This window comes from Salmo trutta, chromosome 22 (assembly GCF_901001165.1).
Source record: "Salmo trutta chromosome 22, fSalTru1.1, whole genome shotgun sequence".
Classification (NCBI taxonomy): domain Eukaryota; kingdom Metazoa; phylum Chordata; class Actinopteri; order Salmoniformes; family Salmonidae; genus Salmo; species Salmo trutta.
The window spans coordinates 4,948,657-4,963,148 of NC_042978.1; the positions used below are offsets into that span (position 1 = coordinate 4,948,657).

The 14,492-nt window shown below is 40.3% G+C and overlaps 1 protein-coding gene across 2 annotated transcripts in view; it reads right to left on the minus strand.

The window, feature by feature from the left end:
• Positions 1 to 442: 442 nt before the first annotated feature.
• The window catches only part of LOC115157948 (adhesion G-protein coupled receptor D2), a 179,233-nt gene continuing 165,183 nt past the window's right edge, over positions 443 to 14,492 (minus strand). For both annotated transcript variants that reach the window (XM_029706305.1, XM_029706304.1), the window contains one exon: positions 443 to 920. In XM_029706305.1, coding sequence (XP_029562165.1) covers positions 792 to 920 — 129 coding nt within the window. In that variant the 3' untranslated portion in view covers positions 443 to 791. The remainder of the gene's footprint in view (positions 921 to 14,492) is intronic.

Below are 14,492 nucleotides of genomic sequence, written 5' to 3' on the forward strand. Positions count from 1 at the left end.
AACAATAGTCCAAAATAAATTAATTTGTATGTTTTTATTTTGGCATGAATCCACTACCGTACTTAAGTGTGTGTTTTGAATGACAATCTATCAGTCCCCCATCTCATTCTGTGTGTTCTGGTAAAGTTCTACAGCTGCCTTGGAAGTCCTCAAACACTCTCTCTCACACTCAGAAACACACCCCACCCCCCCTATACTGACACCATGTCATGCCACTTCCTGTTCTGGGGAGTTTCTTTCAAAGCTGATGGACTTTTTCTTCATATTTCAATAAATAATTATATGCCAACACCGCCTTGCTGTCACTTCCTGCAGGTGACTCTACCGTTCATTCATTTTTACACAGAGTAATCATTATGCAACATGGTTCATTTAATGGGGAGGTTTTTAGTTGCATTCCCGGTCATTTTAAGCAAATATGCACCTTTATGTACAGTGAAAATGATTTTTTTAACAGTGAAGAGTACTGTATGTTTATTTTAAACACATTTTTGGAGACATTGAAATCACTATTCCATGTTACTTGGTAAAAGAAAGTGCTGCCTTATTCTTTCGACATATGCATTTCTACAGCCTTGAATTCTCTTATCGTTTGTTACCTAATTAACAACACGACCGTCGTTCAACAAAACATTACAAAAAGTAAAAAATTAAATGACATACTGTACAGAGACAATGTGGAATCAGTATATAAAAAAATATAGAAAAATTAACACCACCTCAAGAGACAAGCAGACAAAGAAAAAAACCAACAGCAAAATGACAGAGCCGTAATGAGGGACACAGACGGGTTAGGTCGTAGGTTTTCTGGGGGTTAGGGTTTCGGGGAGGGAGAAACAAGACGTGAGCTCGACGTCCATCATGGGTACGTGAAGGCTACATCCACCTAGCATGGCCTCCATAGCTTTGGGAGGGTTATCCTGTCAAAAGAGGAAGAAGGCACGGTGAGTGGTGTGAGTGTGTGTGTATGTGTGTGGTTAAAGGGAAAATCCACACCAAAAAAATCCACTTTTGGTATTTTTTTTTCATTAGTCCACTGTTGATACGGCCCCATTTTTTTTTTCAAGATGCATTTTGCTTCAACATGATGATGTGGCCGGTGACGCTTTGCTTCTTGAAAGTCCAATATCATAAAAACTTGACTGCTGACATGCAAAACATTTTGTGACTGTATCAACAGTAGACTAATTAAAAAAATACCAAAAGATAGTTTGAGTGGATTTTCCCTTTAAGACATGGTTTTTAAAACAAAGTACCCCTTACGTAAAAATTGACATATCTTTGTATACACATAAAGATACATTAATAACCTTCACTAAATTATACTATTACCATTATTAAAATAGCACGTCATACATTGCAGTGCATTCTGACTGAAGATTCTACGTGTCACTATTCAATTATATCCGTCCCAATCAAATATACACATTAAATATTTATTAGTAGCTGTGGTTATAGTAATATTATTATTATTATCATTAGCACAATGAAATTGCACATGCTGGTCAAAAAGCACCTGTCTACTACTTTACTACTATGCAAACTAACTAACTCCCAGCTTTGCTTGCAGTGCTTGTTCTCTCTACTGTCTGTAAATGTATTAAACCTTTTTTCACTCCCTGTGAATTTTTATAAATAATGTATATACATTTATACACAGGCACTAACAAGGGCAGCCTCAGGTAAAAAGACTCACAAATGTATGCTACTCGCATCCCTGAAGGTAGCAGTAGCAAAAACTCTAAGCTCCAACACTAAGACAGGAAAAAATAAACAAATGAATAGATAGCCAAAAGCAACAAAAATAAACAGTTTCCCTCTAACACGCACACACACCACTGTCAGTTTCTAACAAGTGTCCCTCCCACCCTCAATGTCGAAACACCCCGGAGTTGTATCTTTGCTCAACCACTTAAGTATATGGCACCACATCATGCATGTTGGCTAGTTCTTCTCATATGTTCCCGGCACCTCCACAACACTAAGTCAACCAGAAGGGGCCGCAAGGAGAAAGGACTTGGACTTCCTCCAAGAGTGAGAGATGATGCCACTCAACAGAAGAGAGACATTTGAAATAGACAGGGAGGAGTGAAAATCCAGAGCAGTCATTTGGTCCTGCTTTCCCCAGCCTGCTCTATCTACCCTGGAGGCCCACAGGGCAGCCAAGTCACAACGTTTACAGGAGGGCTCCGTTCTCGCTGTGTTACGCCACCCGTGTGGTATATAGTACTCTGCCTTGCCATGAAAAAGCCCCACAGTGGCATGGTCTAATAGTTGGTACATATGCAGTTTAGTGGATGTGTTAACGCATAGTGGTGGCATGAGTTTCTCACAGTGTTCACAGTGTTCTGTTGATGACAGAGAATTCACACGTTAGATAAATACATTACTTTTAGTTCAATTGGATATCTTTGCGAGGAAAGTGCCGTAAAGGGGCAATCTGCAGTTGCTACATCCATAAATTAATGATAATGTAAGCATTGATTCTTGAAGAATATAACTTAGAAATGCCTCATGAGCTTAGTTCAATAGTTGTACCCCATCAGAACCCAAAATTTAAGCTTGTTATTTTGATATCATGGATGGTCATTCCTTGCATCCATAGCTCTGTCTATGAATTTGAGAGTGGTAACATTTCTTCAGCCTAAGCTGTTTACCGAAACAGTGGCAGGGAGACCCTTTATTGTTTCAACTGCAGATTGCCCCTTAAAAGCTGCACTCTGTCATAGCATTACAAGTTAGATACAAAATCGTGTCTCAAAGCAAACATAAAAAAACCTGTCATTCGATTAACACCAATCAGGGCCCCTGAACCTCTTCTCCCCCCTCCACCTCCAAAACAAAGTTGTAGGCAGCAATGTAAAACAGCATTACAGTACTGCTCCTCTAAGTGAACAATCATGTCAGAAGTGTTTTCTGAGTTACATATACTGTACCAGAAAACCACCAGATACAGTATATCTGGTAGAGGCTTTAATGTTTAAAAGAAAATCTCACTGAATACCAGAAAGAGAAAGAGGCCAAAAACGTCAGAACTCATCTGAGGACCAATTAGCCAAGTTTACGAGAAACACCGACTGCGGCTTATTGTTAGCAGCCCTTTAGCCAACAACAAAAAATGTACGACTTCAATTAATAGGCCAACGTTTGAATAGGATTGCGCTGATTGTTATGCAAAACCCTCACCTTAAGAAACAAATATGGCGGGTTTTGAAACGGAACGGACCGAAGGACACGGCCTATTCATTTATATGCATGCATAATACATAAATAAGCATTAAGTAGGAACACTACAGCATTAAGCTGTGTTTTTCTTATTATCCTTATTAGTCATTAAGTCGAAAAAAGGGAAACGAAAAAAACAGGGACACATTTATTTTTTTTAAGCACCTGAACCTCGCTTTCAGCATTCCATTAATTGCCTGGACAATGGCGTAGTATCGGATGGAGATTTTTCAATTTAGAAAATTGAGGAGCATGCATTCAGTCCTGTTCATGTCATACTGGCACTTAAATCCGACATACAAAATAACTCAAGGTTACATTCAATTGAAAGCCCCAGCCAATGAGCACTTCAGAAATCCATTTAGAGATAGAGACGGATTGAACATCGAATTGAAATGGCCAAAGTCAAAGTCTTTCCGAAAACTTTTTTTTCTCCTCGTTTGCCTCACTCCTTTGTAAGAGACATGAAACTCGTCACACATAGGGACAATAGGCACAAATAAATAATCACATCAGGCCTCAGACAAGTGCCTGTGGACAATACCGGTCGTGGTGGGAATCTGACATTTGGTTCGCCAATGAAAAAGATATGTAACGATGAAATAAGTGACTAACTGAAACCTGTGACATCTTCTTAACATTCATGCTTTGCCTGAACTCATGTTGTTGAACTCCTTTTAATATCGAATCAACACTTTTCAACACACACTGCCCCAATAGATTTTTTTTCCACTCTAATTAAAAATCGAGGAGACTCTTGAAAATTCAGTGATTTAGTGCATCAAATATAGACATCAAACCATACCATTGCAACATTAGAACAGAGCTATAACTCTATTGAGGAGATTGATTAACCTAAACAGGTTAATCCTTACACTGATAATTTCAGATGCATTGTGTGTGGAAGGACATTGAGCCATCATAGCCATTTTTAACTAAGAACCCCTGTTTAGTTGGGAAATGTGCCTTTGTCAGGTGACAATAGACTGTGCTGTGAAGACAACATTTGATAAATCAGCATGGGGATGCCCCTCAAGGTCACATCTGCCAGCTTATCGGAGAGTGAAACACAGACACAAACGTGCAAACGCACAGGCACATACACGTACACTAACACACACACACAGAGAGAAAAAGGGAAACAAACAGTCACACTGGACACACAAATTATCACAGACACAAAAAAAGAACATAACATGTCATATGAATGGAGGTAACCAGTTTCAGCACAGAAACACTTGCTGATTGACTCACTGACACTAGAAACACGCATCTCCCTTTCTCTTCATGTAGCACGTACGTACACACACACATATATCCCCCCACACCATACCACCCACCCACCCTACACACAAACACCCCTACCCACCCATCCACACACAAAGAGGCACACAAACACACTTCTACCCACACCAAACCTACCACCCCTCCCCCTCCCCCACACACACCCATACCCCCACATGTACTGTATGGTAGTGGGGGAAGTGAACTTTGAGGGAACCCAGTGCTGCAGCTCTGGCCTGAGCAGGCCTCTGTCTCCTGTGGCTCCCTGCAGCCTTGAATTGTGACCCACTGATGGAGGGCTGAGGAAATAACACAGACCAGCAGGCAGGGGAGGGGAGGGGAGAGAGAGCGTGCAGGCCAAGCACGGTTCACACTAAAACACACTTCACCTTAAATCAAACCCAATACACAGACCTAGATGCGGCAGATCAGTCTATATGTTTGACATGACAATGAACATAGGAGTTGGCTATACGGCACAAACTGATCTGGGGCCAGGCTAACTCCAACACATACCTGCTAGAGATTGTGGATAAACCACTCCAACAGAGCCTGATCATAGATCTGTTTGTAGGAGAGAGTGGGGTAAGTTGTGCAAAAGGGTTAGTTGAACTACCAATTGTTTCTCGGAAACCATACACAAAATGAATCTTGTGACCAAATATTTTGGAAGAGGTTATCATTTAATACATATTTCAATAGGTTACATATAGCCTTCCATTTGTATGTATATTTTTGCTTATATGATCTGGTCACTAACATAGACCTACAGCATTGCACCAAATTCTTGTTCATCTCCGCGCATCTCGAGTGTTGACCAATGACCAGTCATCAACATTGGCAGAGCACGGAAAGGCTGGCGCACATAGTCAGATTAATGACCAGAAAGCGCTTGTTTAATTTTCTCCAATTTAGCCTGGCAAAAACTGAGTAGCCCACCTACGTTTATATTACCCATATAAAATACAGTTTAGCAAACTGTTACGGGGGCATCTTTGCCAGAACAATAGGCTGCCTAGTGATTTTATTACTAATTTTCATATTTCAGATATGCCTAGTTTGGGTGGGTTATAATTGTTTACCTCAGTGGTGGATATTGGCTATATGTCTAAAGCTAGCTGTAACATCGCACTACCTTTAATACTTATGGTATGAAGATGTAACATATTCTGGCAAATTAATTACAATATTTGTGAAGAAGAAAAAGTCTATACAGACTGATCATGCTTTCCATCCGATCCTGCAACCTCAACCTCCGCTGCACACAGGTAGGCTATACGAACCTACTTATTCTGTACTCCAGAGAAGTGATAATGCGACATGATATCCCTACTTGCTAACATGAATGATTGAAACCATTGAAGTTCAAAATGCAGGTGTAAAAGGCTGTTTATTTCTGTATCTTGCGTTTTGGAAGTGCATCACGTTTATGGCTGTAATGACAGGCTACATTTGCGCAGTGATTGTGCGCGTTCGCAAGTGCATGCACGTGCGCGGTGTGTCACAAGCTTCGAACCACTCCTTTTTGGGGGTCCTGGTTCAAAAAGTTTGAGAACCACTGAGCTAGTGAACAGATTGATGATTTGATGTACAGATTTGCTGTAGGATCTGGTGCAGCGCAAATGTCTAATTGTAGGGAGAGAGGATTATCATAAGTAAATATGCAGCTCCAAAAAAAATAGGTAATCAGGAATATTAGCTGTTTACTTTGCATGCTCACCAGCAATGGGGCATTAAGCAACAATTACTAGCATAGGCTTACTGGTCTTTTGGTATGTCAAAATTGCTTGAAATGTATCGTTTACTTATGAAGATTGCATTTGGAATGTGTAGATAGACAAAGATTTGAAGTTGAACAAGCCATTGCATGTATAGATTTTTTTTCCTTGACCTGAGATTTGATTTGAAAAAAATTTGTGACTTGACTCGACTTGACTTGCTCTTAGAATGCACGACTTGGACTTGACTCAACCCATTCTACCTTGGACTCGACTTGAGACTCGGACCTTGTGACTTGAGACTTGCTTGTGATTAAAATAATAGTGACTTGGTCCCACCTCTGCGAATTGGCACATCAAAACAACATCCCTGTCCCAGACAACTGGTCAAAAAATGGAAGGTTACGTGATATTGAACAGAGATCTAAATCTATTCAATACCTATATCATACCCCCATTCCATGAATTAAACATTAACCTACCAGCACCAACACCCACTGTCACAGGACACCATAAACTTACCCAGTCCTTGTGCTCAACTTACCCCATACCGGGGATAAGTTGTGCCAAGAGACAACTTTTTATTGGACAAGCTATGTTTTAAAAACTGTTATGTTTACATGAATTCTGATTATTTCCAGGGATACACAACATCCTGGAATATATGTAGATATCTTTGTTAGTAAGAATACTCTATTTCCCTTGGCGTAGTGATGCTGAATGTAAGAAATGGCTCAAAATACCCCATTCTCCCCTATGTTTAGAATGACACAGACCATAGGAGTCGGTTATAAGGCACAAACTGACCTGGGACCAGGTTATCCCTAACACAACCAAACGCACTACACAGAAACCTGGTTGAGAAACATCTGTTTGTATGTTTAGAATGACAACAACCATAATAGTTCGCTATAGAGCACAAACTGATCTAGGACCAGGCTAACTCCAATGCAAACAAACTCCATAGACAGAAACCTGCTGGAGAAACCACTCCAACGTAGCCTGGTCCCAGCCCTTTTTGCATGACAATAAACAAGGAGTTGTCTATAAGGCCCAAACTGATCTGGAACCAGGCTTACTCCAGATTGAATGGGGACTGGCTGATGTTGAGCTGGAGAATTAACACAGAGCAGGGGAGCAGAAGGGTTCACACCCCAAGTCAAACACCATACACATAATCCTGCTGTGAGAAACTAAAGCAACGCAACCACTCACACAAGTCAACTGGAGGGGTCTGGATTCCATCTACATGCAGTCAACTAAGCCACCATTTTGAGGAGAAGTGACGTTGTTGAGTCAGAAGTCAACAGGAGGGGTCTGGACTCCATCTACATGCTGTCAATTAAGCCGCCATTTTGGACAAAAGTAACATTGTTGAGCCCCAAATGTAAAGTTGCTGCTGTGGCCGCCGCTTGACAGGTATGTATTGCAAATTGGAATCTATTCTTAATGCACTTGCCTGTATAAATAAAGGTAAAACAAATGAACATTGTCTGGTCTGGTACTTTGAAGTGGGTTATTTTAAGCCACCACCACCACAGCAGCTAAATATTGTTTGTCCTTGAGTCAGGAGAGAAGTGTGTTTGACACTTTGTGTGACAAACCAAAAAACGTGCACAACCTCCCAATCTGGGGGGGAAGATGGGAATGGGAGGTATGCCTTGTGTGTGTGTGTGTGCGTGTGTGTGTGTGTGTATGTGTCTGGGTGTGTTTTTGTGTGTGTGTGTGTACGTACGTACGTTTGATATGTGCCTGCATGTGTGCGAGGCACCAACCAACACAGAGACACCTTAAGGACAAAGACAAACTGCCACAACACAAACTCCAACAACAGTATATCTCCTTTCATTCCCTCGCTCCTTCTCTCTTCCTTCCTTTCTTCCCCCCCCGTCTCTCTCGCGACACAGAACAATGTTTGGCGGGAGCTCAGATCCAAACAGCTGTTCCTAGCAGCAGCAGATAGGTAGTTGTAATGGGAAACATCATTTATTTTGGCTGCTGCAAGGTCCCAAGAGGCCCCAAGAAAGAGCCACAGTAAGAGCCCGGGATCCAGGTCCCTGACGGCAGCCATACACCATCAGAGGCCCAGGAAAACCACACACTTACACAGAGAAAGCACATCACAGGGCCTGTGGATTCATCACAGGGAACTGGGTGAGGGGGGGGGGGGGGAGCCCAGGGAATACGGCTCTGCATCTGTTAGGGTCACAATGGAGAGGATGGGAGAGGAGAGGATAAAAGATGAGGGAAGAAAGGAGGGGAGAGGAAGAGAGGAAAGGGGAAAAGAAAGAGAAGAGGTGAGAAGAGGAGGAAGAGGGGAGAGGAGAGGTTGGTTGAGTGTGTCGGCAGGGAGCTGCTTCTCGTCACCTTCAGACAACGACAGCCTGTCAAGCTGTCGTTGACCTGTGGAGGATCAAACACGCTACTCCTGACATAACAATGACGCTGAGGGTGTGTGTGAAAGAGGGTGTGTGTGTGTCTCTGTGTCTGAAATACTGGGGATATCCTCACACTACACTCACAAAATGTGATATAAGGGAGAACAGAACACTGAGTGAAACGCATACTGACAGATACCCTTCCATTGTGTCTTCAACACAGGGATCGATACAAGATTGATGGCAAGAGCATGTTCTGCTAAAACACCTCCAATTGACTGCCATTCTACCCAGTCTCTCTGAGGACTGGCTATGATATTAGACACTGATTCTCCATTCCATTCCAGCCATCTTTCCAAGTCAAGTATGAATGTTAGCGCTGAACCAATGCGGTATGGGGCGGTGAAGAGGCTGGAGTAGGCCTGAGGCAGTACCACCGAGACTAGCAGGTAGATCAGATCAATATCACGTGCAACCAGAGACTGGCTCAGGGCCAGAGGGGCTCCCCTGAGAGAGAGAGAGAGAGAGAGAGAGAGAAAAGGAGGCCATGTCCGAATACCCATCCTTGTATCCCAAATAGTAAGCTGTTTGAGCATGTGAAAATAGAAAGTTAAATAGTATGCAACATTTTAAAAATATACTGAACAAAAATATAAACGCAATATGAAACAATTTCAAATATTTTACTCAGTTATAGTTCGTATAAGGAAATCAGTCAATTGAAATAAATGCATTATGCCCTAATCTATGGATTTCACATGACTGGGAATACAGATATGCATCTGTTGGTCACATATACTGTTAAAGAAATGGGCCTCACAATGGGCCTCATGATCTCGTCACAATATCTCTGTGCATTCAAATTGCCATTGATAAAATGGAACTGTGTTTGTTGTCCATAGCTTATGTCTGCCCATTCCATAACCCCACTAACAACACGGGGCACTCTGTACACAACGTTGACATCAGCAAACCGATCGCCCACACGACGCTATACACCTGGTCTGGCGTTGTGAGGCCGGTTGGGAATAGTGTCAAACTCTCTAAAACAACATTCCTGGCAACAGCTCCTGCAGTCAGTATGCCAATTGTACACTCCCTCAAAACTTGAGACATATATGCATTGTGTTGTGTGACAAAACTGTACATTTTAGAGTGGAATTACTGTCCCCAGCACAAGGTGCACATGTGTAATGATCATGCTGTTTAATCAGCTTCTTGATATCACACCTGTCAAGTGGATGGATGATCTTGGCACAGGAGAAATGCTCACTAAAAGGGATGTAAACAAATTTGTGCACAAAATGTTAGAGAAATATGCTTTTTGTACATAAGGAACATTTCTGAGATCTTTGATTTCAGCTCATGATACACAGGCCCAACACTTGTTGTGTGTTACATGTTGTGTTTATATTTTTGTTCAGGACATATACTTTAAATGCTCTGATGTCATACTAATTTTGGCTTTGACAACAGCTGATCAATTACAGTTGATGTCGGAAGTTTACATACACTTAGGTTGGAGTCATTAAAACTCGTTTTTCAACCACTACACACATTTCTTGTCAACAAACTATAGTTTTGACAAGTCGGTTAGGACATCTACTTTGTGAATGACCCAAGTCATTTTTCAAAAAATTCTTTACAGACAGATTATTTCACTTATAATTCACTGTATCACAATTCCAGTGGGTCAAAAGTTTTCATACACTAAGTTGACTGTGCCTTTAAACAGCTTGGAAAAATCCAGAAAATGATGTCATGGCTTTCGAAGCTTCTGATAGGCTAATTGACATCATTTGAGTGAACTGGAGGTATACCTGTGGATGTATTTCAAGGCCTACCTTCAAACTCAGTGACTCTTTGCTGACATCATGGGAAAATCAAAAGAAATCAGCCAAAACCTCAGAAAAAAATGGTAGACCTCCACAAGTCTGGTTCATCCTTGGGAGCAATTCACTCAACTTATTGTGGGAAGCTTGTGGAAGGCTACCCAAAACATTTGACCAAAGTTAAACAATTTAAACGCAATGCTACCAAATACTAATTGAGTGTATGTAAACTTCTGACGCACTGGGAATGTGATGAAAGAAATAAAAACTGAAATAAATCATTCTCTCTACTATTATTCTGACATTTCACATTCTTAAAATAAAGTGGTGATCCTAACTGTCCTAAAACAGGGAATTTTTACAAGGATTGAATGTCAGGAATTGTGAAAAACTGAGTTTAAATGTATTTGGCTAAGGTGTATGTAAACTTCCGACTTCAACTGTAGATATGGGGATGCACTACCGAAATCAAAGAATAGCGGGAAAAAATGCAATAGCACATGACGCATTCTCAGTATGCTATTTTTTTTATGTGAACTTTCAGCTCATTTCGGCTCGTCATCTAGTAGAATTCGATGCACACTTTTCCACAATGCATTGGAAGAGGTGGGCTGAGAGTGATATGCCCTAGTTCTCTTCAAGAAGCCAAACAACAAAACTAGGCTACTTAATTGGGAAGATGCCAAATAGCGAAGCTGTTGTGGTGGTGTTCAAATGTAGGCTAAGTAGTTTTTGTTGTCCTTAAAATGAGTATTGTATAGATTTTTTTTTAAAAGTGGATTTCTGTTTTCTCATTGAAAAGCGTTTCTTGTTCGTTTGGCATTCGTCAGAGTTTTTAAACTAAATACTAAACCATCTTTGTATTTCTGAATGTCGGCACTGGGGACTGTGGGATGTGGCTGCTTTATTGATGTCATGTTAATCAGGTATCTTGGACATATGTATTGTTAGTTTTTTAGGCTATGTAATTATTTATTTGGGATCAAACCTTCACAGTCATTCTGACCTCGTTTCCAATTATCAGGGCTTTAGTTTATTATGTTGCTGTCCAGCGGTTCAGAATTTGTGATGCACCCGACTGTCCACATTTTTCCTGTGCAATAGTTTTTTTATTTGAACATTTGAAGCGTTTTTATGTGTGTACTTCGCACAAAAAATGAAAGTTTGTGTGTACCTCTCTCCGTCCACAAACACACAGACGTGTGTGTGCCCACACATACGCACGCACGTGGTGACACGCACGCATACACATGCACACGCACACACCTGCAGGCTGTTATTAGTGCTCCCTGCTTTCTCTTCATTTTTTGTTAATGTGTTAACATTATGAAATCCTGATTGCCAGTTCATGATTGAGAAAGAGCAGCAAAGTCTCAGGTGATTGGCTGCTATAGACAGACATGCCTCTGAATCTTCCTGTATTCTTCAGAACGAGTATCACAATCATAGCTAACAGAAGGGAAGAATGAAACCTTTCATTCATAGAGTAAAAAAGCTCCATAACACATCAAGTGCTTGCTCTACATTACCAAGAGCAGAATTTCCCCTCAGTCTAACCCACAAAGCCAAGCCAGACACCAGTAACACAGTGGCTGATATAAATGTCCATTTGAATTGGTAAATAAAAAATAAAAAATATAACAGTATGGTAAACCAGAACATCAACATTATGTGAGTTTCCTTCAATGTCTTTGTTTTGGGACAGAGGGCGTCTTTGTGTGTACTTGTGATGATTACATGTATGCAAGACATGTGCTGACCTTTAGGCTAAGGTCAGGTCAGAGGGGACTGGAAGACACTATCTCTCTCTCCTGACCCACACGTAAACAGGAAAATGCCCACGGGAAGGAAGTCATATTTTTGACGGCTGAGAGTTTGGGGGGATGGCAACAATGTATAGACCGATGCTACGAAGGGAGAGCTGTGTTTGTCAATGTGTGAGTTCACAATTTGCTCGGTTGTACTCAAATACGCTTTCATGACATTGATTAATAAATGGAGTTTCCATTGAGAAAAACGAAGTGCAATACAATGTCTGATATGATAAACACTTAAAATATACTACAAAGGTGAATGGTCGGTTGTCATGATGTCAGGCATTGTGTCTGGCACTTGATCTTCCTGTCTCTAGCTCTGTTTGAAATGCCAACGTTGTTCCTGCTCAAGTCACTGATAAGGACTTAAGCAAACTTTTGTCTCATTCACTGTTGCCTTTTCCTCAGATAAAGATCAAAGGCAGGTCAGTGAGCACAAGACGTTGAAAGACATCTCAACATCTTTTAAGCCAAAAATACGTATTTTCAACGGCTTTTGCTCATAGAGCTTCTGCCTTACCACCTGTAATTAAACGTAAACCGATAACATAAGTACTCTATACTAGCTACAGCACTAATCAGGTGAAACCACCACGGTTGGCGTCAATTCAGTTTTCAGAGTTGAAATTAAATTCCTGACTCTCCACCAATTACCCTAGCTGCTTTTAAGTCAGGGAAAACTCCAGGGCTGGATGGTATACCAGTGGCGGTATACCAAACCTTTTTTGATACACTCAGAGGAATGTTACTAGCATGTTTTAACCACTCCTATAAAAAAATTATATTATCAGATACTCAACAAGAAGGTCTGATTTCATTATTACTGAAACAGGATCCAAGTGGTAAATATAAAGATGCAGTCCATTTAAAAAATTGGAGGCCCTTTACACTTCAGTGTTGAGATGCAAAATGTAGCGGCATAGAATTAAAAATATATTGTTGGATATTATTCATCCTAATCAGACAGTATTTTTACATGGACAATATATTGGAGATAATATAAGTCAAGTACTGGAAACAATAGAACACTATGAAAAATCTGGGAAACAAGGCCTTGTATTCATAGCTCACTTGGAAAAGGCTTTTGATAAAGTACGACTGGAATTTATATATAAATGCCTGGAATATTTCAATTTTGGAGAATTTGATGTAAAATGGGTTAAAGTTATGTATAGTAACCCTAAGTGTAAAATAGTAAATAATGGTTACTTCTCAGAAAGTATTAAACTATCAAGAAGAGTAAAACAAGGTTGTCCAATATCGGCATATCTATTTATTATAGCCATCGAAATGTTAGCTATTAAAATCAGATCCAACAATAATATCAAGGGGTTAGAAATCCAGGGTTTAAAAACAAAGGTGTCATTGTATGGTGATGATTCATGTTTTCTTATATAACCACAATTTGGATCCGTTAAAAGCCTCAGGGGATCTCGATAATTATTCCTAACATCTCTGGATTACAACTAAATTATGATGTGTACTATATTACGTATTGGATCACTAAAAAATACAACTTTCACATTACCATGTAGTTTACCAATAAAATGGTTTGATGGTTATGTGGACATACTCGGAATATATACCCCGAAAGAAAGAAATGATCTCACTCCAATACATTTTAAATAAAAGTTTGCAAAAATAGATAAGATCTTCTTACCATGGAAAGGAAAATACCTGTCTATTTGTGGAAAAATCACCCTGATTAACTCTTTAGTCATATCCCAGTTTACCTATTTGCTTATGTTGTAGCCTACATATAGCGACCTGTTTTTTAAAATTGTATGAGCAAGAAATATACCATTTTATTTGGAACAGCAAGTCAGACGAAAATAAACGGGCCTATATACAGTCGGAAGTTTACATACACCTTAGCCAAATACATTTAAACTCAGTTTTTCACAATTCTTGACAGTTAGGATCACCACGTTATTTTAAGAATGTGAAATGTCAGAATAATAGTAGAGAGAATGATTTATTTCAGCTTGTATTTCTTTCATCACATTCCCAGTGGGTCAGAAGTTTACATACACTCAATTAGTATTTGGTAGCATTGCCGTTAAATTGTTTAACTTTGGTCAAACGTTTCAGGTAGCCTTCCACAAGCTTCCCACAATAATTGGGTGAATTTCAGCCCATTCCTCCTGACGGAGCTGGTGTAACTGAGTCAGGTTTTTAGGCCTCCTTGCTTGCACACGCTTTTTCAGTTTTGCCCACAGATTTTCTATGGGATTGAGGTCA